Here is a 27,194-nt window from a genome sequence, read left to right as displayed (position 1 = left end):
AGCGGAAATTTTTTCTGTCACCATATTCAAGAAAACTAGAACCTATTCTCGGTTAAAATTCATGAAAGAAATCTTGGGTCACCAAACAAATTTATCAAAATGATGTCAAAATTTAGTCATTTTAGAACCTAATATGGCCGCCGAATACTTTGTTAACTCTCGAATGGGAACATTAAACACTGACTATTGCCCTGAAATCAATTGCAATTCATTGAACTCTCGAATTTCTTTTATTATTTGAAAAGGCCAGGAACAAAATTTCACGTGACAAAGTGTGGAGAGAATTGAAGAACATTGATTTCAGGAAAATTCAGCCTAGAAAACAAACAACCATATAAAATTACACTCTGTCACTTCTCACTTCGCACTTCATATTTACTGTCCTGGTATTATAAGGACTGTTCATTATTGAGTTATGTGTATACATGAGTGTATATATCACTGTGTGTATGTTTGTGCGAATGAGTACATTTGTTTAACTTTCCTCGTATTTTAAGCACTTTACATTATTGAGTTATGTATATATATATGTATATGCATGCATGCATGTATGCATGTATGCATATGTGTGTGTGTGTGTGTGTGTGTGTGTGTGTGTGTGTGTGTGTGTGTGTGTGTGTGTGCTGTGAGTACTTTTACTTTTTTCTCTATGTTCAATGCGTATATCTGTTTGCAATATCGAAAAATGTACGGACCATGGACAAGAATAGTTCCACTGAACTATTTCCATGATCCATATCAGATAACAATTGTGTATGTCTTTTGTGTTCATTTTGTATATTTGTATCATTTGTATGTGAGAAGGAGAACAGACAGTTTTTATGAAACATAAGTTTTCTTTTAACCTGCATTTATTAATACTATAACTTGCCACTTTTATCTGTAAACAATTGTGTAATTTTTTCTTTATCAGCCATGACGTGGGACTTTTTGCAGCTGCATCTGTTCGAACTGTCCGTAACAGATAATCTGATTTCGTCTTTTGACCATTAATTTTATTATCTGAGCATCGGTGGTTCAGTGGTAGAATTCTCGCCTGCCACGCGGGAGGCCCGGGTTCGATTCCCGGCCGATGCACATGTGTTTTGTTTGTTTTGCTATAATGAACGAACACATTATGATGTCCTTTAATTGAACTGGGGAGACATATAATACATGACGAAAGAAAAGAAGCATTGAGAAATATAAAGGAAAAACGGAAGAGGCAGACACAGTGAGATATACATGTGAGTTACACAATGAGAATACTATTCGTCTCGTACATGTTTCATACATTTGTTACATTACACCAAGTTTTTTTGAATTCCAGAAAGAAAATATGGAATATGGTTTCGATGCTGCATAACAGAGTTCAGTGCTAGATAATAATTAACGTCAGTGGGGAGTGGACCTCCAAAACTCGCCATATAAACTGTGCGCTATCTATCACATTTGACATGTGCTACCTATAGTGATCAAGACTTAGTACAAGAGCCTGCAGCTGTAGACTTACTTCTCTTCTGATTGTTGATACTTCAAGAAAGTCTACAGTTGATTTTCCACACTAATTCTGTTAAGACTTATCTCTAACATCTGATATATATAGCCTTGCAAGAGAAAAATGACACTGGGAAAACTTATAATCTGACCGAGTAAAGGGATAGGGGGAGGTGCGTTATTTTCTAATCAACCATTTCTTAGAAAATAGCACTATGCTATTTCAAGACCAACTCGAATCAACACTTTACTGCCGCTGAAAAAGAGACTAGTAGTGTTACGCCGTCATTTCCGAAATTATTGTCATTTACGGGAGTAAGTTGTCAGTGTCAAACTTATGCAGCATACTAGATGGCTATAACATTTCAATCTTGAGAAATGACAATTAACGGCATGCAAAATCGAGTAGTTTTGATTATTAGTAAATACATGTACATGGTGGAAGTATATTCTGTTACCAAAAAGTAAGCTATGCAATTGGTGTAGCATACATACTGTATACGGCATAATTACTACACATATGCCGTCAGCCTTTATGTACGGTTGACATTTACAGTGTTGACAAATACGGATGAAAGCTAAAAGTCTTACACATTTTTAAAGAATGAATATCCCGTTTTGGTTCTAGATTTCAGTATCGAACAGTTCTACATAATCAAGACGGGTCGGAAATCACCATACAACAGTTGTCAGCCATTTTTTCCATTTATTAACTTCTTTGCGATGAACGTTTTGTAGAATTCATAGTCCAAATTCGTAAAGTAAAACGACATAGCATCTACGAATTTTAATTGTAAGAATACACATATATAGCTGATGTATAATCATAGGATAAAATCAAAGACGTTGAAAAAACTCTCACCCATTTTCAATGTTTTTAGCGGACTTCACCTATATATAGGAACCAGACGCTTGTTTATGCCACGCTCTTCTAAATTTTAAAGTTTAGCATATGTTCGTAGATTTTTGTATCATCTTCAATTAGCTTATTTAGCTCTGGTGGTAAACCATCGAAGTCACAAGGCGAAGAGACGTCTTCAAAGGAAGAACTTTCAAACGACATCTTGTACAACCTTGTCTCTGGTAATGGAAGTATTCGTGCAAAATACGGCCAGTGGCTGATGTTACCAGGCTCCCATTGCAGCATGCTATCATAGAAGGGAAGACCGGTTTTATCACATAATTTCTGCAGAGTTTCTCGTGTATTAGTTACGAGATCTTTAGAATCAATGACAATAGGGGAATAACCTTTTCCAGTAATATGGTCGAATAAACGTTTGAAATGTGACATACTCCCAAACTTCATTATCAGATTTGCTACATCCAATTGTACGATGCCAAATTCTTCAATGTCTACCATAGCTTCATATGCTGATGGAATTGCCTCCTTCGGATGTCGGATTAAAAAGACATGCTGATATCCTTCAGGAATGTAATCTAATTTGTCCAGTAGGACCAGGACAGCATGGTCCATTGCGAAGACAGCCTCTTTCCCAGGATAATCTGCTTCCAATCTCTCTTTTACCTGCGAGTACTCGTAGCCAGGTATAACAAGAAGTTTGGCAAGAAGTGAGTGCTCTCCCTGACCGGCGAGTGCAGCTATGGAAAATTCGTCATGGAAGACTTTGAACGATTTCACGGACGCCATTGAAAATTCTAATGCGGTTGCGCGGCTTCTCCAATATGACCAAAGCATAACTTTTGTTGGAGTGTTTGATTCAGCCATTCTAGATCTGTAATAAAATTAGAATTGCGAGACACCATTGTCAACAAATCATGAAGATCTGGCGTCGACACCAGTACATGGATCTGCAGAAGTACAATAATTCATATAGTACCTTTTCGTGGTATGACACTAAGATGGTGTAACGTGTACACACGGGTCAAATACTGGAGTACATGTACACAACGGCATGGCTGAGCAACAAAATGCGTATCGGCATTGATATCGATATTAAAATATTTTGCCACATTTACTTAATTTGAGTTGTGTACGTGGTGTAGTGTAGTAAAAGATGGAAAAGTAACATTTTTATTTTCCATATAGCAATGTCATGGGTCTGAACAAAGGTTTGAATTCTATAAGAACCCAGACATATGTATGTTTTTCACGATAACTGCAACCAGTTAATAACTTAAGCTCTTCAGTTCGAATAAAGTAATAGTTATCGGGCATACATAGCTATGCAGAGAACAAAGAAAGTGTGTAAACATTACCTCTTTCTTCCCCTTTGACACCCCGTGAGTTGCACTATCCAATATGGTAGCTGTGACGTCTTTGCAATCTCAACGGACTAGGGACTTTGGAAATGCACAGCCTACTAACCCTGTAGTTACGTACGTGTAGTATCCAACCAGTCGGTGGTTTCGTGCAACGTTCTGACCTATTTGAAGTCGATATTTACCTATGACCCAGCTAGTCAGCACGAGAGGTTCGCACTTCAAACTGTCAAAATAGTTAATTACTGACATAAATAGGTCTGTAAAATAACATGTTGACTGGTCCTTTTTTCAGCACACATTCATCGTGTATTTATATTTGAGAGTGACAAAGACAGAAAAGCAGGTACAGACAGAGCGACAGACAAAGACAGCCAGACAGACAGACAGACAGGCAGACGATCTTTCGTCGAATATCAATGACCCGCCAATAGACGCAAGTTGTCAAACACATCCTAAATGACAACAAACGTCAACTTATCACCTTATTACCTAATCAGCTTTAAGTTATCATTCACCATGAAACTTTGAGAATGTTTCAATTAGGGCACATTAAATTTCGGTTATCAATACGACCGGCGATTACGCAGTGTATGTTGTATACATAATGGCCAAAAGTCGTAGATATTATCGTACTAAAATTCTAAATTTAGAAACCGAAGTTTAAACATTTATAAACCTATAACTAGTCGTCTACATGCAATATAAAATGGCAATCATTGCAGACGATGACATCATTTTCACCTAATCATCAAATTCAATCCAAAACAACAACAACAACAACAACAACAACAACAACAACAACAACAATTCAAGTAATAAAGGACACATGGTGGTATATCAGTGTCCTAGTCTTTCTTCCATCACTATAATCGGATTAAGTATGGAACTTGTACACCAATCCCACGTCTTGACTAGTCTATTTCCTATATGGTATCGTTACGATTTACACCTCCACTCGCAAACCACGTTGGCATCTAGACTACACGTTTTGACTGGATCGATTGATGGCGTCAATGATGTGACCTTTGACACAGACCTATATTTCTTCTTATATATCCCATTTACAATCTCCATCCATCATCGTATTCTATTATTATTCATGGGTTATCGACCGTACTATAAATTCCAACAACTACACACCAAGCTGACATTTTTAAGCACCTACTAGTAAGTTGAGACTGTCAAAGGCGTCGACGTCACAGCTACCATATTGAATTATAGTTCAACTCACAGGTTGTCTAAGGGAAAGAGGTAATGTTTACAAACTTTCTTTGATCTTTATAGCTATGCATGCCCGGTAACTATTACTTTATTCGAACTGAAGCTAGCATAAGTGATCAACTAATTGCTGTTCTCATGTTACGCCATACAGTTATGAAAATAAAACCTTTGTTCAGCCCCATGACATATTTCAAGCTTGTTACATGTATTTGAACAACAAAATTGTTATTTTTCACCAACTAACTCTTTTTATTTATGTTCATGGGCAAAATAGTTTAATATCGATATCGATGCCGATACGCATAAGCTGCTCAGCCATGCCATAGTTTATATGTACTCTAGTATTTGATCTGTCTGTACATGTAACACCATATTAGCGTCATAATACGAAAAGGTACTATCAATTATGTACCTCTGCAGGTACATGTACTGGTGTCGACACCAGATCTTAATGATTTAGCAATAATCTTTAAAAAGAATGTTTTGTTGACAACGGTGTCTCGCAATTCTCACTTTATTACAGAATGGCTGAATCAAACACTCCCAAAAAGGTTATGCTTTGGTCATATTGGAGAAGCCGCGCAACCGCATTAGAATTTTCAATGGCTTCCGTGAAATCGTTCAAAGTCTTCCATGACGAATTTTCCATAGCTGCACTCGCCGGTCAGGAAAAGCACCCTCTTGTTCCAAAGCCAATTCTTGCTCTTCCTGGCTACAGGTTCTCGGAGGTAAAACAGAGATTGGAAGCAGATTATTCTGGGAAAGAGGCTGTCTTCGCAATGGACCATGCTGCCCTGGCCATAATGGATAAATTAGATTACATACCTGAAGGATATCAACATGTCTTCTTAATCCGACATCCGAAGGAGGCAATTCCATCAGCATATGAGGCTATGGTAGACATCGAAGAAAGATTTGGCATCGTACAATTGGATGTAGCAAATCTGATTATGAAGTTTGGGAGTATGTCACATTTCAAACGTTTATTCGACCATGTTACTGGAAAAGGTTATTCCCCTATTGTCATTGATTCTGAAGATCTTGTAACTAATACACGAGAAACTCTGCTGAAATTATGCGATAAAACCGGTCTTCCCTTCTATGATAGCATGCTGGAATGGGAGCCTGGTAACATCAATCACTGGTTGTATTTTGCACGATTACTTCCAGTAGCAGACACAAGGTTGTACACGGTGGCGTACGAAAGTTCTTCCTTTGTAAACATCTCTTCGCCTTGTGACTTGGGTGATTTACCAGGAGAGCTTAAACAGCTAATCGAAAAAGATAAACCAATCTACGAAGATATGCTCAAATTAAAAATTTAGAAGAGCGTGGCGTAAACGTTCGTACGTCCAGCTAATATGTCTAGATGAAGTACATGCCAAAAAATGATATACATCAGTTTTCACAAACGTAGCGGAAATAAACTCTTTACTTCATTAAATTTCTTATTCTCGGTTAAAATCAATCCAAAAGTATGGGGAACTGGACAAATTCATTAACTGTAGAAGTCAACATTATGTCAAAATTTAGTCATTTAAGAATCCAATATGGCCCCTTAATACTGTGTTCACTCAAGCTTGGGAAAATGAAACACTGACTCTTTCCCTGAAAAATATTGCAAGACATTGAACACTCGAATTATTTGGAAAGGACTAGGAACAAACTTTCACATGACAAAGTTTGGAGTGAATTGAAGAACATTGATTTTCAGGAAAATTCAGCCTAGAGAACAAACAACCATATAAAACTACACTCTGTCACTTCTCAGACATTTTTCGATTATGAAACGTTTGGGTTATTTGTACTGTTGGATGCAGGTCAAGGGTTTTGTCACAGTGTCAGAGACAGGTAGGGCGCCATCAATCAATGACCATGTTTTGCCTTCTTCAGAAGGAGGGTGTATCATGAGATAGTTAGAGTATATGTGTATACATGTACATTCGATTCGTATGTGTATATATCGATGTATGTATGTTTATGAGTACATTTCTTATATATATATATATATATATATATATATATATATATATATGTTGAGGGTAGAAGAAAATCAAGTCGGGTTTTTCGTCTCTACAAGCCTGTTTCGTGAGTAAATCACTCGTCAGGAGATGTTGATGTACAACTTGATTTTCTTCTACCCTCAACATATACTCCGCTCTGCGTGCAGACGTATCGAGCACTGTACTACGGACAAATCTTACCACTGACTTCCTATATATATATATATATATATATATATATATATATATATATATATATATATATATATATATATATATATATATATGTGTGTGTGTGTGTGTGTGTGTGTGTGTGTTGTGAGTACTTTTACTTTGTTCTGTATGTTCGATATGCATATCTATTTAAAATATCGAAAAATGTACGGACCAAGGACAAGATTAGTTCCTCTGATCCTCTGTTGTGAAGCATAAGTTTTCCGTTAACCTGCATTTAATACCATAACTTACCACTTTTAACTGTAAACAAATGTGTCAATTTTTCTCTATCAGTCTTCACGTGGGACACATTGCAGCTGCACCTATTGAAACTGTCCGAAAAAGAAAATTAGAGTTGGTCTTCTGATTAGATTATATGAGCATCGGTGGTTCAGTGGTAGAATTCTCGCCTGCCACGCGGGAGGCCCGGGTTCGATTCCCGGCCGATGCAGAAGTATTTTATTTGTTTTTATTATAATAACGAAAGCAGTATGATGATGACCTGGGGAAACAGTTACATGAAGAACCAAAGAAGCATTGAGAAAAATAAAGACAAAAAGAAGAGGCAGCCACAGTTCGTCTCTTATTTTTGTTAATATACCAGTACAGTTTTGAATTCCAGAAAGAAAATATGGAATATGGTTTCAATGTTGCATAACAGAGTTGCTAGATAACAATTAACATCAGTGGGGAGGGGACCTCCAAAACTTGTCAAATTCGCAGTATAACTTTGCTATAGTGCGTTTCCTCGCCAGTTTAATGGTTTAACAAGACACTTTTGGAGCAAACTTCAGTTATTTTGCCCACGGAAACAAATCACCTCCCCCCACAAAAAAACAACAGCCAAAAATATATCCATTAAATAAAGAAAGAGCCGTACTGTACTCTCAGAAACAAAGATGGAGATTCCAGATAGACGTAAAACAAAAACATAGACAAGGAAGATAACCCGCTAAAGAAGAATAAGATGACAGATGAGAAAGGCAACATTTTAAATAACAGATAAATAATGCAAACGTCACTTTTCTGCTGAATAATTAAGAACACTCAAGGAGAGGACTGTTTTCAAACCCAGTTTTTATTGTTCTTAGTTGCAATGTCTTGAATATGCAAGTATCAATATCTACGTCTGCATGGTACTTATTAAAAGTATATAATACGAAAAGCTCGAAACATGACAACTTCGTTTAAAGGCACGCTAGTTGTCGTCATGTTGAAGTGATGATTAAATGTAAACAATGTAATGAAATAACACCAAGGCTCGTTGGCGCTAGTCCAAAGAATTGTCTTTTGGTGTTCCTATCTCAGGAAGCTCTCTAGACCAATTCAACTGAATCTAACTTGGCTCAGTGTGGACAGCTTCTTGAGATAATAACATCAGAGTAAGTGAGCTGCCGTCGCTGAGTTGACTGCGTTTCATATATTACACTTCAATTGTGTGGTGGTCCAAACGTGATATTGAGTTCAATATACATTTTTATGTCTCTAGTTAGTAAGGCCTCTTCCTTTCAAAACACATGCAATTTCCAGCAATGTCTTTTTTTCTGTGACTGGAAAGGTACAAAAGTCCCTCTCTCACATTCCAGTAATATATATGGCTATTAAATCACTCGTCAAATGAAGCCGACGAATATTAGACGAAAACCTTTCAGTTACCACCTTAAACAGTGTGCTACAACCTATGTATTCATTCTGCAGCATGTGCACTGGCAAGGAAAATGTAACCTCAAATGAACCTATCTAGTTTTGTACTTTCCATTATAAAATCATAACATGGCAAGACATAAATGATTACAAGTTGAACCTAAAGCTGATTATTCACGTGCCCGGATAGCTATTGCACATTTCCAAATATGCCGCATGCATAATATGTTACCAAATTGTGTTGCTGAAACTGTGACATGATAATAAAACTGACTCAACTTCTATCATAACATGAAACCTCTACGATATCATTCAAGACTCTGTTCTTATTCTTTAGTATCTTCATCATCTTCTTCCTCCTCCTCACCCTCTTCCTTGGCGTCTTTGCCTTCCTTCTTCTGCTTCAATCTTGGCAAAATATAATCGGTTGCCAAAGCTACAATAGGAGCACCGGTTGGAATGCCAGGGTATGGTCCAGCAGATCCAGCAATATCAAGGTGAGAATATCTCAGTGGGCTTTCTGAATCTACACCATGCTGTAAAAGGTAAAGAATACAAAACTTGGTGAAGACATCAATTACCGATATCTTTTTTTTTCTTCAAGTTTTGGCTTTGATTTAGTATTGTGATTGCAATAATTGTATGGTTATTCATGAACCAATTTGTTATCGTATGACATAGAATGATCCTCAATGCTAGTAGCACACACACACACACACACACACACACACACACACACACTCGATCGCTGACTATCGACATTTATAACTACATGTAACTGTAAGGGTACCGTCAGTCACAGCACATATAGCAGAATTTATATCCAACGAATTCAAGTTCTAAAAGGTTTAAGGTGTGGATATTAATGAATATATAAACATATACCTTATCAAGACCAGATGCCAAGATGAGAAACGCAGCAGCATTCTGGTGACCTCTTGGTGTAGACTTGCTAGCTGACAAACCTATTTGCACCACATCTTCATAATCAGTCTTGCCTTTGTGGTAGTCGTAATCCTGGACAAAAAAAATGAAATATAAAAATTTGTTAACCATACAAAATGCATATGTTTTCTTTGATATTGCACATATTTTTTTATATCACTTAATTATGTGATAAACTAGTTTTGTAAAGTTGAAAATCAGTTGTAAACTATACGTTATTTGACATGAGCTACATATAGCGATCAAGACGTGAATTAGTACAAGACTTAGAGTACTTACCTCTCTTCTGATTGTTGATACTTCAAGAAAGTCTCCAATTTCTCCTCCAGCTTGAGAGACAAAGAAAGATTGCGAATCATTAGAAATGGTAGATTACGTCTATGCCAAATGTTTCATATATCTTCTCCTCTTTCTAATCTACAATCTCTATTCTCAACAGCAACCACTGTCTATTTCTGTACAACTGTGTATTTTTATGATCGGACAAAAATACATGCAATTTGATTTGCTTTATTTTTTTATTTAGTTTAACATGCTTAAACTTGAACTTCGAGAATAAGGTAATTTTGATTCCGATTGATGGGACAATATTTTCAAAAGTCTCGATTTTCCCTGTAAATATCTTGATATATGCTCAACAACATGATAACAAATAACAACATACCCTTTTGTAAACGTCGAGCATGATTAGCATCACGTGCAGGACCATTGTCCAGTACAACCTAAGGTATAAACAGGTTTAAATTAAATAAAAGCTAAGTCCGTGTTGATACAACACAAATGAGTCAATCATATGAGTAACATAACAAAGTACACACACACACACAGCGCGCGGGCGCGCGCGCACGTTTGTTTTCAAAGAATTACGACTACAGAAAACATACCAGTTTAAAGCTGTGCTCTTAGTAAACGTATTTCTGTAGCCGGACACATTAATTAATACAATAAATCCAAGCAAATTGAATATTGGGCACCCTTAAATCAGCACCCTGATGTGATCACGATTCAACCTGTTACTGTTACATAGTTAACATTTTGGATAAAACGTGGCCTCCAATTAACAAGTTCAATGTATAATTATTGGTATTTCAACAATTTTCAGTAAATATACTATTTGTGAGATCGACAAAATGATACGCTAATTATTAAAATATCATTTTCTCTGTGAATATCATCTATACTTACCGTATAGTTAGGACCCACTGCACTGATAGCATGACCAGTCAATGTAGCGATGGTGTAAATGTGAGGTTTAACCTCGTTCAGAGCCTGGAATTTACAAAACAAGTACACATTTACAATATTAGTTATGTTTTTCATTACAGGATACAGGACGAGATGGTGCTTTAATTAATTTAGCATATAACCTGTATTTGGATATTCGAATACAACAACAAACAACAACGTTAATAAATATATATATATATATATATATATATATATATATATATATATATATATATATATATATATATATATATATATATATATATATATATATATATATATATATATATTTATTACATGCAACTAGTTATCACTCGAAATGTTTATGGCAACAGATCTATCAATAACTAAACACACACCGTAACGACAATTTACATGATATTAACAGTACAATTGAAAACTACTCACTCTTTCTTTCATTTTGTTGAGTGGATCAGCCATAGCCATTCGTCCTTCAGCATCAGTGTTGCCAACTCTGACACGCACACCAGAGCGTGCTGTGATGATTTCGTCTGCTACGTATGCATCTGGTGATAAGTATTGAGAAATACATGTTTGTCAAAAACTCTGTCGTCCGTCTTGAGTTCAAGTTATTAAATAATTATATGCAGTTATGCACAAAATAACAAGGACAAATGTACCACACTTAAAATTATATTGTCGTTTTTCGTAATCATTGTCATGAATTCATACTCCCTTAGTGTAAAGCAGAGGGTAATTTCAGGTTCAAATTTAATTATCATTTTCGAAAACTCACCAGAACCAACACTGTTTCGCACCATTGTCATCACACCACTAACTTTGATATTCTTCGGTTTTAACATCGACAGTATTTGGAAGAAGCCAGCGACAGCAGCAGAGCCACACTTATCTCTGCAGCAAAGGAGACATTAGAAACAACGTTAACGTTACCATCATTATACCTAGGAATGACTCTGCTCTGCACTAGAAATATAGGTATCCATTTTCAAATTCAACCTATTTTTAAAAAGTTTAAATCGTCAGATTTTGCACTTAATTGCTTGGTGAAATAATCGTTCAGTACTATGACATGTAACGCTTTACGTATTAACATGATGTGCTGCATTTTAGAATTTGATGACCTCGTACCTCTACATGAAGTGTGATGATCACCACATAACAGATATATATTTATACATAGTATACATTTTCACATGTTGATCCTACCTGTGCATACTTCGCATGTTGCCCCCAGTTTTTATGTCAGCTCCACCAGTATCATATGTCACACCCTGGGAGAGAGAGAGAGAGAGAGAGAGAGAGAGAGAGAGAGAGAGAGAGAGAGAGAGAGAGAGAGAGAGAGAGAGAGAGAGAGAGAGAGAGAGAGAGAGAGAGAGAGAGAGAGAGAGAGAGAGAGAGAGAGAGAGAGAGAGAGATTAAAGTGGTTTTCTACAAGAGAAACGGCCAGACATTTTCATAGGACAACAATTGGTACGTTAAGCATTGGAAAAAGAACTATTGTGTGCATCTGCCTTTATCAGCCTCGGCCTGAGACTCGTTGCAGCTGTGCTGATTTTAATTGTCGGACGGATAAGATATGCATATGTATACTTTTGTGTATAGTTGCAATAATCATCTCTGGATGACACAGATGTGAGCATCGGTGGTTCAGTGGTAGAATTCTCGCCTGCCACGCGGGAGGCCCGGGTTCGATTCCCGGCCGATGCAAAAACACATTTTGTTTTAACGAACATCAAAGTAATATATTTTTTTATGTAACACACCTACGATGCATGGCTAGACTCAGTCCTTTCCTTTGTACCCTTTCTGAAATAGTACCCTTTTTAACGAATTATTATTATCTACACTGTACATTTTCGTTTCTCAGTTTGAAGGGGATGGAGAAACGTCCGGAGAAAGGAAAGAATCGTCTTTAAGTAAAAGTTAGAATTTTATACAGAGTAATTACTTTTCATATCCATTCATTGACAAGTGGATTGTACTTAATCATCACAACTTACAAAAGAGACATTGCGAAATATAACAACAAGGCTATGGGAAATTTCTGGTAATTGATTATACATTGTACATGTGCATACAAAATGTCGGAGAAATCCCAACTATTTAAATTTTCTAACAATGCCAAGAGACAATTGTAATTTTATATAAGACATGCAACGACACCAACATAGTACTAGTATTTCCCCTAAAATGGAAATCTTATAAACTCAGTTTGTGCCACTTTAACATGCAACAACAACAACAACAACAACAACAACAACAACAACAACAACAACAGTAATAATAATAATAATAATAATAATAATAATAATAATAATAATAATAATAATAATAATATAACAAACATTGTTGAAGATATTTGTAAATTACCTTTCCAACCAGCATCAGGGTTGTGTCCACTTCGCCTTCACCAGTGTACTCCAATTCTATGATTCTTCCCTTATGGCGGTCAACATGCTTTGCACATCTGTTAACAGCAGCGTGCAATGGGTATTCTTTCTCAAGTACAGCTTCATCCGAGATGACATTGACCTTGGTAATAGACACAAAATAAGGTTATCACCACCTTTTCTGTGGAATTTATTCACACAAAGAAATCCCAACTCCCTTTGACATACTTCTAGTATAAACTGTTGGCTCACTGACTTGTCATCAATGAAAGAAATGACGGTACAATGTACATGGTGATGCTAACGATTGATAAGCGACGGTAACATGCAAGTAAAAATGTTGATTCAGAAGTCAATATTGACCAGACCATGTCGTTTCCTGATATGAAACGCCATCCTACCCAATCAATCCCACTACTACTTGATAAACATCATACGCAGTTAACGTCTTCAAGCTTATTTGATAAATAATAACATCATATTAATCTGTCGTTAGTCAAGGCATTTACTCACTGAAACTCCTGATGCTGGATCCTTGAATAGTTCATTCACGTACTCCTCCACCCTTGGGGCAGCCATACGTTCAGGATCGGATCCACCAATATCACGATACACAGATCTGCATCAAAAGATAGAAATTATATCTCGAAAGAAAGGTGTCCGGATAATCTAATTTATGACGCCATGAAGTAATCTTATCTATTGCCACACCGTGTCTTGTAAAGAAATGTAACTTTATCACTTCAGACGAATTGAGCCGCAACGTTATAATATTTTTTATTCAGATGGGACATTCTAATGCCCCCAAATTGTCCCAGTGGTTGCCATAGCAACAATATAAAGCATTACCCTGCTAATAGAATTAGCATGTACGATGATATCAGACTTGATTGGCGTAGCAATATTAATGAAATAACAAAATACTTGCCTTCCATGTTCAAACGCCCTTGCTATTTTCACGACTCGTTCTCTCTTTGCCTTTTGTTCTGTCCACACACCAAGTTTGTCAACCTTCTTGTTTTTGTCTGGTTTGGCTTCTCGTACTTCAAGGGGCTATGACGTAGAAGGAGAGTAGAGATGTTATACATTTATCATCGACAGCCCTCTGACAGAAATGTGAACATAGTTTAAATTACCTCCTTAAGCCCAGTCAGCAACTGAACCTTTTTCGAAGGGGAGGGGTGAATATATAATTAAATTGTCAAAACACCATGATTGATTGATTGATTGATTGATTTGATTTGGGTAAAAATTTATACAAGTACATTATTAAAATACAACGATAAAAAATCACCGAGGATAACACATAAAAGTATTTTTAAAAACACTTATTTCCAATGTGGTCTTCAAAACGCCATGGCAACAATGTTACAACAAACAAACAAACAAACAAACAAACAAACAAACAAACACACAACATTAAAATAATTTTAAATGTATTACAGATGACAGAGCACCAAAAATTTTTTTTATAAAATACACAGACTACACCCACAATTTAAAAAAAGGAAAGACTAAAAATTTACAAAATATTATGTTCTTTAACCTCTAATTTGTTCCATATCACCTTGATGTGAGAATATTTAACTCATACTTCGTTATTAGAAGCATTGAAATTGTGCAATTACTTGTAACAAATGAACTTACCACATAGAGTGCTTGCAAAGCTCCTAGTACAGTTACCAACATAGCGTTTTTAAAAGCAGGGTTGGTTGTACATACTAACACTGGAGATTTAGAACCAGCTTTCAGAATCCTATATGAAGTAACAACAATTAAAATTATATATTAGGTATGTGGCAGGTTTTTCAACTTCTAGATCATATTCCCTGTCTCATTTCCTCTACAGTAACTACTAATCATTCATATTTAGCTCTGTAGGGCCAAGAATCAACACGACTATTTAACGTTATGGCGCCCTCGCGCGTGGCTACCTGTGTGATTTTGCAGACTTTATAAACCCGATAGGCAACTTTATCTACCAATCAAACTAAACACTTGTAAAAGCTTGAAGTTCAGTTTTAACTATCATCAAATAATTTTCTGGTCGATATAGAAAGTGTTGTGCCCGTGACACGTGCCTTACTAGCAGTAAGTGTAGGTTTATTAAATACCATGGTAATACATCCCGTAATGTTTACCTTTCCATGCCGACGTTAGCAGCGTCATAGAATCTCCTGACGTCATCATAATCTCTATTTAGTGGTCCAGTTGGAGAAAACACCAATCTTTGATTTGAAAATGGTCTTTCTGTCAGCATGGTGAACACCACTTCTTCATCCACGGTATCATCACTCTAGGAAAGGATAGAATTGAGAAGACCGTTGAAAGTTATTACACCTTTGCAATGGAAACTGTCGACGTTGTGCATGGACTTGACAGTGTTTTTATATCATCGTATTAAAAAACTACCAGGTCTCTTTCACTGGACTGTATTATATAAAGATTTAGCAGATTTGTCGTAGGTGGCGCCGTCTAGTGTTGCGCTGTATTGAGGATGGTAGTATGGTAGTTGAGATAAATGTGATAAATAGTTGTACACGAAAATAACCATATGGTATTTGCACTGCTCGAGCATCTTTTTATAGCCTTATGATGTTCAAAACGATATGTTTAAATTTGTATAAGAAATATACTTTCAGTTCATTTAGTACCAATCTATTGATGAGCAAAATACACGTTTCCGTTCTACTAACACAACAGGACGCAAATACAACATACTTATTTACATTTACAATTCCATATAGCATAACCAAAGTCCTTTGTGTACGAAATTTAAGATATTAATACCTTCTTCAGCTCTTCTAGCGGTTTCTTCAAAGCCTCCAAACTTTCTCCAAGATTGCTTACTTTATCAGTAACAAGCACGATCCCGTCAAAGGCATCATCTTTGTACTTATTGGTAGCAACAATTTCATACAATAAGGCCCTGTCGGAGTAAAAGATATAGCATGAGTGTTGCATTGTGGCAAGTCCCTATTCAATTGAAATGTTAGCAAGAAAGGTAATAATGAAGCAAATTTTCGAATTCATTGGTCATATATTCAAATGTTCCTAGCAACAAGACCACATCCATAGCAGCAGTCAAATGATGGTGTACATATCAAAGATAACAACATAGATATTTAGGCCATTGGAAACCCCTTTAAAAAAAGGTATATATTCGCCCAGCAACCAAGATAATGCTAACAGTTACACTAACAATCGATGTACCTGTATATTGCATAAATAACAACAGGGTTCGATCAGCATATTATGGATTAAAAATTTTTAAAACAAAAATAGAACATAAATTTTATAGCTGTGCTACAAAGCCACTGGAAATTAACCTCGTAGTTCCGAAATAAGTTACATTTTGTATTAATGTTGCATGCTATTAACTAATGCAGGTGAATCAAAGTTCGCCTGTCTACCGATTGAAAAGTAAATAGGACATTGGTGTCAACTACCGTCGGTTCATATTAATGTGTGACATGAAAAAAAATAGAATAAAATGCAATTTCTGAACATTAAATGCATCTGGAACTATTGAGTGAAATATCCTCAAGCTTTGTTATTGCATTTCGAGTGAACTTGAATGAGAGCTGGAATTATACGGTTTTAGATGAACTAGTGTGCAAGCGTTATGTGTAAGCAGTTCAAACAAAGGTCAATTTTTAATAACCAGACAGTCTAAACGCTCAATCTGTTACCAAATTAAGACGATTTTAGTACTCATGTCGGAGGAAAACTCGTCCCTGGATAAAAATTGAGTATAATGCAAAGCTTAGTCTCGTGTTGCTGTATGTTATATGCTGCATTTTTCCTTTGGTGTATTATTTTGCTGATGATTAGGTTAAGACAGCAAAACCAACGTGTGCATTGTAAAAGAAAACAGTCATGACATTGGATTTTAAAGGCCCGCCACAATGCAATTCCTATGGCTTCCCAGATACGATAACACAAATGAGAGAACATGGGATTGAAGTAAGCCCTGTACAACTAAGAGTTGACCAATGAAATTTTATAAATGTAAAAATGGTTCAAAGAGAAAGCGATACCTCATGGGTCACAATTTGGTAAATGGTTAATACAGTGATGAGGATTATAATGTTATATGTGCAACAATGCAAACTTTCTATGCACGGTCACAGCACAATTGTCTTTGGCCACCGCAGTGCTTCCCCTACATGCCGTTTGATGCTTAGCTTCAGACAACTTCAAGAATGCCTTGTTATTGCATGGCAAATGATTTCTTACTTTGTGGATGACGTCATTTATAGGCGAATAACCTAGTATGTGTGATAAAAATGTTATTGTCTTATTAAATTTCATATTTTGTAATGAAACGACAGCTGACACCGTGTTAACATAGCCATGCATGTTCTGTTCAATACATTTGAGATTTGAGGTTAATTAAGCAATTACTTGTTGTAGACTAATACATAATATACATCGCAGCTTGAGTTGTGAGGTATCTATGGCATACATAATTAATTGTTTTAGTCCTGAAATGTGCAACATATTGATCATCATCACAGTATAAAACGGTGAATCATATTCATTAATCTTGTACAATTTATACAATTTTGCAATTCCAGCACAATTTGTTGGCGAGTGGAATGAGTTCATAGGGTACATAGAGAATGGGTGAGGAAAGGTTCCACATTTTGATAATCACGCGGCCAGTGGTAGGAAATGAAGTATCAAATGTAAGAGGGAACAATACCTTTATCTCATATAGTTTTTCTGTGTTTTGGAATAAAATAGCCACATGTTGGAATTTTGACCATTAAGTTGTCAATATTTAGTCTAAACATATTATATATAACTACTGACAGATTGTGCAACAATACAAACCTTGCACGTTGTCAAAATACACACAAAATCATCACACACACACACACACACACACACACACACACACACACACACACACACACACACACAACACCACGCCCATTATCAATTCCACCATTCCTCTTTTTTCCACCACAAGCTTTAACTATCTTCCGTCAATTTACCCCCTCCCCCTGCCTTCTTTCTCAATTCCCCGTCTTGTTCGGATAAGAATAAAACATTTATGGTTTTACAATGTGTAAGTCGAAATTTTCAATAAAATCACGTGATTTTCTTGGTAGGTATACCTGCCATAACCAAACGTAGTCACATACGTAGAGGCCGTTTATTACTCACAATAATATTCGCGGTTGCTTATAGTTGGCTGATAGCGTTTGAAACAACAGTTGAATATTAACTAAAGTCAATTTCCATGTAATGGTAATACACACAGAATTCAATGTGGACTGCAACTTGACCCCTACTTTCATCAATACAAATGTTATGGCGCATACCGGCAATGCAAGAAGAACACATGTAGTTACTGAATGAATTCATTGTGTTAGCATTGAATGATACAACGCAAATACTAACACGCTGCAAGCATCATAATAGGATTAAAGTGCTGTTAGGCTTGAAAACGTATTGAAAGTATACACCTTTGACAAATCACGACTAACAGCTGTACGCAATTAAAAACTGAATACGGAGAAATATCATTTCAAACAGGGAAACATTATATGGATGCCTATTTAAATTTATAACTTTTATTTATATTTGTTTATGTTTGTGTTTACTGACCAGTGACGCAGATTTAGTGTTACGCTGTCATAAATTAGCCTGAAAGGTTTGACGTCACGGTATGTTCATTTTAATAGCGCTATCCGCGAATAAGTATATTCAATATTGCCTGCAAACAGATCTGGTGGCGTTTGTATGCAAAAACTCCATCGTGATTCGTATACATAGATAACACTAAGTGGCGAATGAAAGTGCATAGTGAAAATGGATTATTAATCTGGAAAATGTATCAATTGTACGTATTAGCTTAGGTCATTGACTTGTAATCATGGGTATGTCACCATGTTGCACACATTAACAAATGAGTAGAATTTGTATATTTGCTACTATTTTTTGTATTTATGGTATTATACAAATGTATGTTGTGTCGAGCCAGACAGTTTCCGGATTATGGTTTGATACATTTAATAAAGCAAAGTAAAAGAAATGTGTTTCCGATAAGCTAGCCGACCTTAGTTTAAACCGCCGACCGTAAACTAGTTTTAGATAAAAAAAAAGAAGAAATTATTTCTCTTCTTGACCTTCATGCACGTCTGTTTTCTTTCCCCAGCGATGTCTGTACATATTTCATCAAATTAAATTATCACAGAAGGGATATTCTGACCGACATTTCGTTTGGTTTTGAGTCGAAGCAATGTTTTTTTTCAAAAATACAAACAATATTTAAAAAGATAAAATAAAATAAAATAAAAATCTGACCTACCTACGCGAATTTCTGAATCCATTTTATCGGAAACACAGAATGTTTTTTTGTTCGCATTAGTTGCCATGTATTCTTACATACATTTACATGCAAGCAGGTTGGCTCACGAAATAGTTCCGTTGCTCTGCTCACACACTATGTTTTGCGACATATGCTGCCCACCACCTCACGCTGGTGGTATGAACCACCACCTATCAAGAGAGTTTCATCTTTTGATAACACTTGACTTGGTATTGCAGCAATATATCGAATGCACTGCTTTATTTGTGTAATTGATCTGACGCTGCTACACTCGGATGTCTATTTAATTTGTACTTACTTGTAAGTTAGACGTTTATACCACCAAGCGTTTTTTCTCACATGAAGACACGATTTCAATAAGTCTGGACTATGTTACCTCTTGTTCAATGTGTCAGTTATTTGCTACAACCCTCCTTATTCTTGCAATTGGTTTAAACACAATATTAAAGTGTGTTTTTACCGCGAAGAGTTGATCCCTTTACACATATCTCACCACAGTCATAGATTCAGTGATGAGTGCAAAGGTCGTAGGGTTTTGTATCGCATGTTGGTACAGTATACAAGATATCGTTTTTACCCCCGACCAAAATGTACCTTTACTGAACTGCAAGCAATAATTACTTGGTCACCAGTAAAAAAAACATCCACTGTATAGAGTACACAATCATTTAAACTTATCAATGTGGATACAATTGTGTAAACTTCGAATACCAATGTCGTTAAATAAAAGTTCACTTCTCTTGCAAACATGATGTCAATTCGTTGATGATCAATTTGGAATTTATTTGTAAATGTGAAGGTAAAGTGTGTGATGTATATATATAATATAGAATTATGAAGAAATGTTAATCAGACTTACATATTTGCAGCTTCAGTTGAATGAGAGCTGAGATGAGAGGTTTTCAGCTAGAGTGCAACTTTTATGAGTACGTACAATAAACTATTTGTCGACTGTATCAGGCAGAACGGCAGCAATCAATCTGAATCTAGTAGAAATGACTCTCGTATTTATTGGTCCAGGAGAAAATCCGTCCCTGGATTAAATCTGAATTCTGAATACAAAGGACGGGGGTCTCACTCATAGAATAATTACTTAGTTAAATTCTGCAATAAAGTTTATGGATTTGGGTCATCCATCCATCCATTACCCATCCATCCATCCATCCATCCATCCATCCATTCATTCATTCATTCATTCATTCATTCATTCATTCATTCATTCATTCACTTCTCTGTACATTCTTTTATACATGTCCAATGTGCCACGACATCACACTGAACCTAATCGAGCAATTTCACAATATTGCATTCACCAGGCTGCTTAAGCGAATAACAGTAGTCGAATCTAAAATTATAGTAGCTATATTATACACCAAAAGTAGTTATTTACAAATTAAGTAACAGAAGAATATTATTCCTTTAAATACAAGTATAGAACACCGAACGTTCACTATTAATGTAGTATTTCCCCCTGGATGTTACAGACAGTATTTTGATTAGCATATGATTTCTAATTATATCGATGACGTAATTTGTGGTCAGATAACCTGATGCTCGTGATGACTAACACTATTTGATGTTCAGGAATAAAAGGACACAGCTGACGCCATAATACCACAACCACAGTTCCATTTAGTACCCTCAGATTTCAAATGTTTGCATTGTAGACTGAAGCCTTAATAGACGGAGCAGCTTGAGTTATAAGGTCACTGGTTTACTTATTTCTCTGATTTCTGCAATATATTAAACATTGGTAACACGGGTCTATGAGTCAGTTTGTATGAATCATTATTATGTATACATGTTGCAAAATTCGCTCTTTCAGTTTAATAACATGTCTGGGGAGGGAAGTCGAATGTTGTACCCATTGGAGGGAACGAGTGACACCATGTTGCATTGGCAAACTTTATCTTAAAACATATTGTTTAAAAGTTAAAACAAAACAAAAATCATGCACGTTACGAATCAACATAAAATGTGTTTCTAACTTCGTGTGTGTGTGTGGGGGGGGGGGGTGCTAGAAAGTCCATTGTGCATCGCGGGACGTCTCTGAAATAGAGCTTACTAAGTGGCAAACCTGGCTTAGTAGAAGCCTGCAGTACACTGGCGCGAGGCATTCTGAAAAAGCAACTAAAGTTGAGAGTTCTTTCATCCTTGCAAAAACAATGCTCCGGGTATTATTTTAAAAGGTTGTGTAACCTTGGAAAACAGCTCAACAGAATTGTGGAATGTAAATAAACAATGTGCACGTTCTTTACGTCCTCTAGCAAACAAATATAGTTGGATATATGCTTCATAAATTTCTTTTGTCATCTGTGCAAATGTTTTCGCTAAACCGTAATATTACTCTGTCATTAGAAAGATATATTATGATTAGTCCATAGCCTATGTTTGTACCAGGCTATAACCAATACACTGCTGTGTCTGACTGAGTGGGTGAATATGTGGCTTTGATAGTGAAAATCATAATATCATTGCAGTGACCAATTACAGGAAGTACATCCATTGGTAGATATCAGCACAACCTTGAGATTATCAACCCATAATGTCACATTCATACTAGAGTATAATATATCTGCGCCCCGCTTTGGTCATGGCATTTGTTTATAGACGAATTTTGTACACACTTTGGTATCGGAAAGTACGCGTATTTCCAGTTCACTGAGGGTCAACAATCTATCAAATATGGAGACCCGTATCGCTACCCTCTTCGACAAAAATGGTAAAAACGCTTCGCATGGTCGTTTAAGCATTTGTAGTCTGAATTGTTCCCAATAAATGTACTTATTTTATATCATATCGTCACAGGCATGAAATACCACCAGAGACTACGAGAGAACTAGAAGTCTGCAACCACGAGATGTCAAATCGCAAGGAGTACAGACATATACGACAAATACTACAATCCAAAACACAAAGTAAGGCAATGGCCGAATAGTGACGTTAGAACGCTTTTATTCATGTGCAAATAAACAATATGGGCAATCGAATTATATGACAAGTCCAAGTACGTATACAACACGTCATCTTTCAAGTCACAATATCCATCAGAGTTGTTTATACTATATTTAATACAAGGTTTGATCAGACTGAAAACATTGAGCTGATATTTTAATAGTTAGATATAACATTGATAAAGAAACGTTTTATTTTTGTGTTTACATACAAACTGTGAAATTCAAAAAGACTGAAATATTCATGATTTATTTGGATGTTGTAAAGTTGGTATTTTAAAATAGTTAATAAATACACAGTCATATTTTTTTCTTTACCTCCAGTTCATTCTTTAGATCAATTTCACCATTTTGGTCACGTGATGAAACAACAGATACTATTTAAATGATACATTAAAGATTATACTGTCCAATAGTCTACTAGATAACAATTATACAGTATTTGAATAAATGCGTATGCCTTGGAAATAAATGTTGATAGAGAAACTGGTTTCACGGTATGGGAAACTCAATCTATCACATTTAGTCTAAAAATGAAGTCATCTATAATATGTTAACTGAGTCTGTGACAATACGACAAAAAGTGTAAATATTTGTTTGGATTCTATTGGTTCAACTCGTGTAGTTTGTCTTTTGTATACACGATGGTGTGTAGGAGTTTAAACTAGGAATTATCTAGCTGTGTTGTCTTCTGATATCTTGAGCACTAACTTGCTCTTTTGTCAAATGAAATAGACCGCAGTTCGCTCTCCTTTCTATCTTTCTTTGGAAGTAATGAAAGTCTATTCTATGAACTAATTTGAATGCGCTTTTTCGACAAAGCATCCAATTGTGTATTAATACATAACATATTTGAACTAAGCAAGTATTTTGTTACTGTTTTCTGTCGATGGAGAGAACATGTAATTTACATCAATCTTAAACTTGTGCACACAATCAAAATGACAAAATACAACATTACAATAATATGATAAATAGTATATACATGATATATTTAGAAACTTGTATATCAACATACAGTAAAGGTATTATAATATCTAGTATCATTCTTCACCTAGACACTCCTAGAAAAATACCAAGTAATTAACTTCGAACTAAGGCCTAACAAAAAACACTGTGTGATTCGATTACGCTCAATTTTAGAATAGGTGGGGTAGGTAGATTTTTTATTTTTAATTCATATATGTTTTCATATTGAGTGTCTAGTTCAGGTAGTTATGTTTTCCGTTGTTTACCATGATATGGTCTCTGTGTTATTGGTTTCTTCATCAGATGTACAACCATTACAGATTGTAAGAACAGTTCTAGATTGTCTTTTTAAGATGATGTCAATTTCCGCTTCCACTTTTTCTCGAGAGACATCTCAATTTTCGCGATTTATCATGGTAATTACACCCTTTAATAATTTACGTTTGCTTAAACAGCACTATTTGTTGGATAAATTCTATCACTAATACTCTTTTCTCTAATAATTGCCGAATTACTGAAGTGGGTCGTCTAAATTTTTGCTTCTATGCGATATTATTTGCTGAAGCATCATTAATGGTTTGGGTATTCGGAGATTCGCTATTATTTCCGCCATCAATGGGATCTACCTTTCTTCGGCAGTTAAACAGCTTTTTTAAACCCTCTTGGTACGGTTTGTATTTCAATGCATAAATAATTGGATTAATACACATGTTAGTATTTGCTAGAATAACTCCGGCATCCCACGACATTCTGCTATGAAAAGGATGTCGCACATTTACAGCCAGAAACAAGATCTGATTTACTGACCAACAGATCGCGAACGATACTGATACAATAAACAATGTTTTGATTGTGTTTTTCTTGGCACGGGACAGAGAAGATTCTGCTTGATTAGTCGCGTTAATCGGTTGTGTATTTATAACATGGACCGTATTAGAAGACCGGCGGGACAATGCGAAGGCCATACGTATATACGCAAATGACATAACAAGTAAGGGGGCCATAAACTGCGTTACAAAGTTGGTAATTCCCATTGCGAACTGTATTTCTGTGGAGTAAAAATTAAACACGCAACTTCCGTTTACACTGTGAAGTGCTGAAGTGATATATAGCTCATAGGAAAAACCGATAGTCCAGACGATACAACAAACACATTTCACCTTACCCACTGTGATTTTGTTCCGGTGCCAAATTGGGTGAACTATGGCGAAATATCTTTCAATCGTCAAAGCAAGAAGATTACATGTCGAGGTGATAAAACTTGCCCATAACAGATATTGAGAAAACCACAGTTTACAGAGTAAAGTTCCCACAATTCCAGATGGAACAATATTTGGTTGGTTTAAATGAGGACCGTGGTTAACTAGTAATACAAATAAAGAACTTAAACAATCAACAATGGACTGATTCAGAACTAAGATATTCATGTTAGTTTTACGTAATGATCTCACACGTAAAATAACACAGCAGACCAGTAAGTTACCAGTGATACCGAACACACTAATGATTGTAAGAAGTATCAACATATAATCATTAATAAAGACTATAGCCTGATTTGAGTAAGGAAGTGACAAAGTATAGTTACTTATAATTGTAGAGGTCATATTTTTGTCACTTGAGTTTTGATTTATATTCGACATGTTCATGACTGTTGTTATTTTCTATAGTTCTTTCCTTCGTATTCAGGCAAGCTTATCTAAAAAAATATATTGTAGTTACTATATCAACACACGATATACTGGTGTAAGATTTGACTAAAGTTAAATAATTCTCAATATCTGTATTAACTAACTATATAGATATATTACTATTTAAAAAAAATATTTCATTCGATATTTGGAACTGTGAATACTTTGTTCAGTGTTTTCTGATATGATGTTGAGTTCTGTCCTCCCTGATGCAGATCTTCGATGTAGTTGTTCTTCCTGTCCACTAAACGGGATGCGATCTATGCAAATAAACCCTATATTTGGGCAGGTTACTCTTCAGTATAATGTAAGTCTTGCTACCTGTGAATAGCGAATAGAGAATAACTTGAAGTCAGTTTGTCTAATATGAGACATATAACTCATTAATTGAGACAGTGATTCTCTGCTCCGTTCCATTTATTATTTCTCGACGGGCAACTGTTACATTGATTGTTTTACTCAAACATAATGCATATATATATTTCATTTTGCCATCCTACTTCTTCCACCTGGCAAATATTTTATTAAAACCTGAAAAAGATTAACATTATAAATGTCGAAAAAAGCTAGGTGCAGAAGACAATGAATATGCAACTACGGATAAGTTTTGGATTGATTTTAAAAACTAACCGTAGAACTACTTCTACAAATTGATGATAGAATAGTAATGGAAACAATAGAAGTAACTTAATGTGACAATCAGTGGACGTTGCATTTAGATTTTATGATAGAACAGTATTACTGAGTAATGAAAAAGGTAGAAGTAACTCAATGCGACAGTCAGTGAACGTTATCGGAGCCTTTATGGTACAACACTGACTAAAGTAGAAGTAACTTCAAATCGGAGGCAGGTTGGCATCGATTTTTCGTTTTGTTGTATGGACAAACAACCTTCTTCAGAGCAAACATCTAGACAACTGGTACAGAAAAACAAACATTCGCGAAAATATAAATATATTGATATATTTCTAGATATTGTTCACTCGCTCAAGAAATGGGCCCAAGGATGTGAAAATGTGTATACGTACATCCTACGTACATTCCGTGCGGTAGTACGTATACACATTTCTTATAATGTCTTATAATGTCTTATAATGTCTTATAATCTTTTGACTGTAAAAAAACGGTTAAAATAGTATTCATCTTCTACCCTATTTGTGCGACAGATTTTGCAAACTCTGCCTATACATTCTACACCTTCATATCTATATCTACAGTACTTCGACTTCTAGTTGTAAACATGAGCAACGTAGGCATGCAAACGTTTGAAGAACTGTGCAATGACAATCCATAGACATTATTAAAATATTTGTTTTAATGAAATAAAATCCATACCTACCTATTTTCTGGTCATGTTATCGGAAACAAACATTTGTTTTTCTTACAGGTACATTTTCTTGTAAGTAATTGAATAACACGTAGCGAATAAGTCTTTTGTGACTTGATGAAAAACATCACTCTGTAGACAGTTAGTTACAGCCACTAGGGGTTTAAACTATGAGCGACTTGTAAAGTCGATTATTTTTGTCAAAGTGTGGGTAGATGTGTAACTGAAATTGTTTTTCACCATTTGTGGGTTTTTTCGTAAACCATGTTTTTGTACAACTTGATATATGTATACTCACCAACTATCAACACCGATATCAACATCCCACAACATTACAATATCAAGTTAAGTAATAAGTAAACGGTTCGTACCTTGTAAATTGTTTGTGGTTGTAAACACATAGGCAGTCAGCTACTCGTCACAGTACCACCAACACCTATGGTATAGACATAAGGGAATCATTGAACTGGTGTATATATAAAGGTTTCTAATTGGTGTATTTTCGAATAAGTAGGTACGAATACAAAGTAATAGAAATAGACCCCAAGTCACAATCATATAGCCACATTGACTAAACCACGAAATA

General features: G+C 35.6%; 3 protein-coding genes and 3 non-coding genes across 6 annotated transcripts; 4 read left to right on the top strand and 2 right to left on the bottom strand.

The window, feature by feature from the left end:
- The first annotated feature begins 1,006 nt into the window (after positions 1-1,006).
- On the top strand, positions 1,007-1,077 carry Trnag-gcc (transfer RNA glycine (anticodon GCC)). Its single transcript has one exon. It is a non-coding gene; the product is annotated as a tRNA-Gly (tRNA).
- A 1,330-nt stretch (positions 1,078-2,407) lies between these two features.
- On the bottom strand, positions 2,408-3,202 carry LOC144439354 (uncharacterized). The gene has a single exon (XM_078128638.1). The coding sequence runs from the start codon at positions 3,200-3,202 to the stop codon at positions 2,408-2,410; it is 795 nt and encodes a 264-aa protein (XP_077984764.1).
- A 2,242-nt stretch (positions 3,203-5,444) lies between these two features.
- LOC144439353 (uncharacterized) lies at positions 5,445-6,245 on the top strand. The gene has a single exon (XM_078128637.1). The coding sequence runs from the start codon at positions 5,445-5,447 to the stop codon at positions 6,243-6,245; it is 801 nt and encodes a 266-aa protein (XP_077984763.1).
- Positions 6,246-7,519: 1,274 nt separating this feature from the next.
- Trnag-gcc (transfer RNA glycine (anticodon GCC)) lies at positions 7,520-7,590 on the top strand. Its single transcript has one exon. It is a non-coding gene; the product is annotated as a tRNA-Gly (tRNA).
- A 600-nt stretch (positions 7,591-8,190) lies between these two features.
- LOC144438431 (putative aminopeptidase W07G4.4) lies at positions 8,191-20,666 on the bottom strand. Its single transcript, XM_078127454.1, has 15 exons — positions 20,530-20,666; positions 16,118-16,256; positions 15,469-15,623; positions 14,975-15,083; positions 14,256-14,380; positions 13,841-13,946; positions 13,308-13,469; positions 12,144-12,208; positions 11,713-11,828; positions 11,364-11,482; positions 10,914-10,997; positions 10,393-10,450; positions 10,008-10,057; positions 9,669-9,800; positions 8,191-9,319 (listed from the first exon to the last, which is right to left on the bottom strand). Coding segments are annotated over exons 1-15 (1,632 nt in total). The 5' UTR covers positions 20,532-20,666; the 3' UTR covers positions 8,191-9,109.
- On the top strand, positions 12,574-12,644 carry Trnag-gcc (transfer RNA glycine (anticodon GCC)). Its single transcript has one exon. It is a non-coding gene; the product is annotated as a tRNA-Gly (tRNA).
- Positions 20,667-27,194: the final 6,528 nt, after the last annotated feature.

This window comes from Glandiceps talaboti, chromosome 8, assembly GCF_964340395.1.
Source record: "Glandiceps talaboti chromosome 8, keGlaTala1.1, whole genome shotgun sequence".
Classification (NCBI taxonomy): domain Eukaryota; kingdom Metazoa; phylum Hemichordata; class Enteropneusta; family Spengelidae; genus Glandiceps; species Glandiceps talaboti.
This window is presented reverse-complemented; position numbering and strand designations above follow the sequence as displayed.